Genomic DNA, 4,970 nt, shown 5'->3' with positions numbered 1-4,970 from the left:
CAGCTCCCGCCAATCACAACACAGCACTAGACAGCAATCGAACCCGGGTCGACAGACTACAAACCCGTTGCCCGCCACTAAGGGGCTGTTTGGTTCCCTGTTTTTGAGAGAAAGTTACTGTTAAAAGCTTGTTAAAAGTGTTACTTTTTGACAGGCTTTCAAGCAAAATCCTCTTTTTTAGAGGCGTTTTTGCTTAAAGCCCGCCAAAAAATGATACTTTGACAGGCTTTCAATAAAAAACCACCACCACTCGACACGTGTCAGTCCCTACCCTCTCGAACTCACGCGCTCCTCACGTGATCTTCTCCTTCTCACGATTCCCCAAACCCCACAAAAATACTCGCGTCCCCCCCTCCTTCCTCCATTTTATAAGCATCCAAATTCCACTCTCCAGTGAGAGAAACAAGAGAGAGAAACCGACCCACAAAACATAAAAATAAAAAAATGATGGAAAATGACGAAGAATCGCCACCATCACCGGATGAGGAGGAGCTGGAGCTTGGGCTGAGCTTGGGGGCTAAAAGGGTCACCGGAGATAAGAAAAAGGCGGGAACTTGGGGGGATTTTGGCGGCGGAGGTTGTCGACGGATTCTGACTGCCAAGGATTTTCCGGCGGCGTGCGGGTCACGTGCGTCGCCTGTGACCTCTTCGTCGTCGGTTTCGTCGTCGGAGGTAGCTAAGCCGCAAAGGTGAAGTCTTTGTGGGTTTCTTTTAGTTTACTGATAATTTTGGGATTTTGCTTCATTTTGCTGTGATTATGTTTTTCTGAGGATTTAAGAGATTTCTGTTGTTTTTGTTAATGGGTCTATGTGTTCATCTTATTTGATCCTTGTATTTGTATGTTTCTTGTTTTCTTTCTATTATTATGCTAAAGATACAACTCTGCATTGGTAGAGTTTTTTTTTTTCTGGTCATATAAACTGTTGTTTATTGTTATTAATATTTATTAACAATCATTCCTTCCAAGGAGCTATTAAGTTCTTCGTTCTTCTGTTAAATTTCCAAGTAACTTTGTAACGTTTGTTATGAACCAACAATTTGGGGAAATTCAAGGAATCAGTAGCCTACTGTGATTGAGATATATGGACTATTACTAAAGGCATTTTTTTTGTACAAATCCTCTCCTCTACTTGTTTTGAATTTCTTGTGATTTTTCATTTTTTTGTATTCTTTTGTTAATAGTTTTATTCCTTTTCTGTTAATTTCCAAGTAAGTTATAGTGAAGGAAACAGTGGCCTTACTATTATTGAGATATATGGGCTCTTACTAAAACATTCTTGTACAAATATCTTCTCGACTATTTTCGTTGTTGTCTAGAATTTCTTGTGATTTTTTCATTTTAATACTTTTGGCATATTTTTCCATTCTAGCCTTCGTGGCTAATATAATTATTCATTTTTGTGAACAGTCAAGTGGTGGTAGGCTGGCCTCCCATCAGAGCTTTCAGAATAAACAGCTTGGTCAACCAAGCGAAAGACAACGCCTCAGACTCAGAAGCCACAACCAACGAGAAGAGCAACAATCAAAACTTGAACAACAAAACTGAATACATCAACTCAACTAACCAAGAAAATAAACTTAAAAATGCGGGCGCTACCCGATTCGTGAAAGTGAACATGGATGGAGATCCAATTGGTCGAAAGGTCGATCTCAATGCCCATCAATCCTACAAAGCACTCGCTTTGTCTCTCGAGATCATGTTCCACAAGCCCACCATTGGACTTAGCTCGTCGGCAAGTACGCTTTTCTTACTCGTTCTCTTGTAGTTTATTGGATGTGAATTTATTGTTTGTGATTGTTTGATTTTGACGATGATAGATAGTGCAAAGACATCAAAGTTGTTGGGTGGCTCGTCTGAATTTGCATTGACTTATGAAGATAAAGACGGGGATTGGATGCTAGTTGGGGACGTTCCATGGGGGTATGATATCCATATTTAACTTATTTATGCTGATTGTGCTATTATTAGCAATAGTTTATTTGGATGCATTTGTGATGACAAGTCAAATTTATGGATGATTTGCATTTATCTAATGCTCAACACAAATACTTGTAGGCTATAGACTTGGAGGTAACCCTTCAGCTCTTGTATGCGTTGGTATTGTTAAGATCGAAAACATCTAATGGGGTGGGAACAACTCAAGAGACTGTAGAGAGGTGTTTACAAAACCAAGCAACTTTAACTAAAGTTGTTGGTTTTGCGAACTAGTAATCTAATTGCTCGATCTTATTTAGATCTTCAAATCTCAGTAAATGACAGCTGATTAGTTGTTAAGATTACTCTGCCTGTTTTTATAGTTTGTAGCTCTGTTTAGTTGGTTGTCTGTAATTTTGCATTGCAAGTTTTCTACAATATGATGTTTGTCAATAGTTGATTTGTTGTCTAATTGTGTGGTTAAATTTTCTTTTGAACAGGATGTTCTTGGATACTGTCAAAAGACTTAGAATTATGAGGACCTCTGATGCCAATGGACTTTGTAAGTCAGTCCTCCCTCAACTCTTTTAATGTCGCGTCGTTGGCAACAGCCTTCTACTGTATTTAGAGAACGAAAAGTTATTCTTCATAGAACTTAACTATGGGCATACATCCAAATGACGTAGTTTAAGGTCCATACTATTTTCTCAAGGTGATGATGAACCCTGAAGTTAAAAAGAGTTTTAACTTAGTTCGAAGTTGGTTAGATGGTAATCACAAGTTTAAGAAGTACCTACTGTATAGTTAGAGCCAAGCTCCAATGTGACTTTATGAAGTTGGGTCAACACTAACACATAATTTAGATACTATTAATTATCTTTTGATTACCCTATTCAACTCTCAATGCAGCACCGAGATTTCAATCCGAAATCTCCTCAACTAGTGGGCTACTACGACGCAAGACTGCTTAGCATGAAACAGTGTGAGCTAGGTCTGAAGCATTTCCAGAAGAACAAGGAGATTCAAGTCCAGGGGGGAAAAATAATAGAGAAAAGCTTTAGGGAGACGAGAGAAGCGTGGAGCTAATGTTTTTGCAATCAACTGCACTTGCTGCATTTGTTTGATCTTGCCTCTCGATGGCTTCTTTTGTTTCTTTGTTTTTTGGTTGACCTTTGTTGGGTTGATTTCTAGATTGCCTTTTGAGTTCAATGTGATGTTACGCATATTTTGTTAATGAACTCTGTTATCACACTGTAAATAATGGTTTTTTGTTCGTATGCCGAGCGTCTTGAGAGAGTTCAACATACTCCTCTTTCTGATTGTTGAAGAGAGCAGTACGGATGTGTTTCTCTTTTCGTTCTCTCGCTTGTTGGTACTGTTTGAAGTTTGCTCTGTAATTTTAGAGGCTACCACCCTTCAATTTTTGAACGCATTTTTGAATTTTGAGTCAAAATACTGTTGTATGAATGAAACGGCTTTGCAAAGTGTATTGCTGTGGTTAATTTGAGGCTTGCAATCAATTCAAAGCCGTGGCATTTATCCTTTTGCCCTTTTTCCTGTATCAATGAAGGTTGTTTCCATTTCAATAGAGCCTTACTAAGCTAAGATGCAAGTTTCAACTCGGATGAACAAAGAGATTCTCATTCTTGACTCCAATGATATGTGGTTCACTACCTTACAAAGGGGTTGGATATAAAGCTGTTATAATTTCTGGAAAGCAAACAGAAAAAGAAAGTAGGTATCCAGGAAAAGCTGGAAGAATTCAGAGATGCTCAAACTCAGGCCCATACTGGGAAAATACAAGGAAAAGGTCTGAAGCTCTTTTGAGCTGTGAGAAGAACAAATTTTCAAAACAGTCCTATTTTATTTTTTTATTTTTAAAATTGATCGATTTTTATTTATTTATTAAAACCGACCCGTTTTTTGCCACGTCAGCCTAATCACCGCCCTGAATAGTCAGGGTTGCCTACTCAGACTATTTAGGACATAAAATTTTAGGGTTTAAGACTTCTAATAGGGGTTTAACGTACTTCTAAATAGTCGGGGTTGACAACCCGACTATTTAGGAAGGTGATTAGACTGACGTGGTAAAAAACTGGTCGATTTTGATAAATAAAAAAAATCGGTCGATTTTATAAATAAAAGAATTAAATTGGCTGTTTTGAAAAATTGTTCACTCTGAGAAATGAATTGCAAGTATCAAGATGCTGCCTTTAATTGACCCATGATTGAATTTGATGTGAAAACTCTTACATGAGATAACAGAGAGAGTGCGCTGATTTTGCAGTGCACTGACAAAGGGACTCGGATTAAAAGATGAAGTGCTATGGAGAAGCAAATGAGTCATAAACGAAGCTGAAAATTTTCAGTAAAATGCATCAAAGTTACAAATATTTTCATTTGATCAGTGGTAAAGTAGAAAGACTAAATTACCAAATTAGTATTTTTAGTAGTACACACGGCAACATTAATGGATTAATGGATGCTGCGACTAAATTATCAAATTAGCATTTTTTTTAAAAGACGCACTTTGTAATTTGATATATTCGGAATTTAATATCTTAATGTTGATGGAGAAATTAAAAATTCAAAATCGGAGAGCGCCTATTGCTAAAAGGGTTTTTTCTTTGGAAACCATCTCAATACTTAGAGCATCTCCAACAGTTTCTCCAAAATTTTCTCCAAAATAGGGAAGCAAAAGTCATATTCTCCAACTAATTTTTACACCAACTCCAACAGCTTCCCCATTTTGAAGAATCCATTTTTTCCTCCAAAAATTTGGAGAATGCTGCAGATTTGGGGAAGCTTCCCCATTTTTTCTCCTCCATCCCTATTTTGGGGAATGAGATGGGGAATCTGTTGGGCCAAAAACCTAACTAAATTCTCCAAAAGTGAGAAATGGGGAAGCTGCTGGAGATGCTCTTATATTTACATTATGTTTGGATGGAGGGTAATGGGGGCTTCGGGAAGGGAAAAAAAGAGTTACTCTGTTTTGGAGTTTTTTAGAAGGGGTAAGGGAGGGAAAGCGGGGGAAAGTGTTTAGTTTTGTTCTCCT

At 37.8% G+C, this 4,970-nt stretch overlaps 1 protein-coding gene across 1 annotated transcript; it reads left to right on the top strand.

Moving 5' to 3' along the window:
* On the top strand, positions 357-3,324 carry LOC109849759 (auxin-responsive protein IAA10-like). Its single transcript, XM_020419631.1, has 5 exons — positions 357-689; positions 1,409-1,737; positions 1,819-1,921; positions 2,416-2,477; positions 2,825-3,324. The coding sequence occupies exons 1-5, from the start codon at positions 445-447 to the stop codon at positions 2,884-2,886; spliced, it is 801 nt and encodes a 266-aa protein (XP_020275220.1). The 5' UTR covers positions 357-444; the 3' UTR covers positions 2,887-3,324.

Source organism: Asparagus officinalis, chromosome 7 (genome assembly GCF_001876935.1).
Source record: "Asparagus officinalis chromosome 7, Aspof.V1, whole genome shotgun sequence".
In the NCBI taxonomy this organism is placed as follows: Eukaryota; Viridiplantae; Streptophyta; class Magnoliopsida; order Asparagales; family Asparagaceae; genus Asparagus; species Asparagus officinalis.
This window is presented reverse-complemented; position numbering and strand designations above follow the sequence as displayed.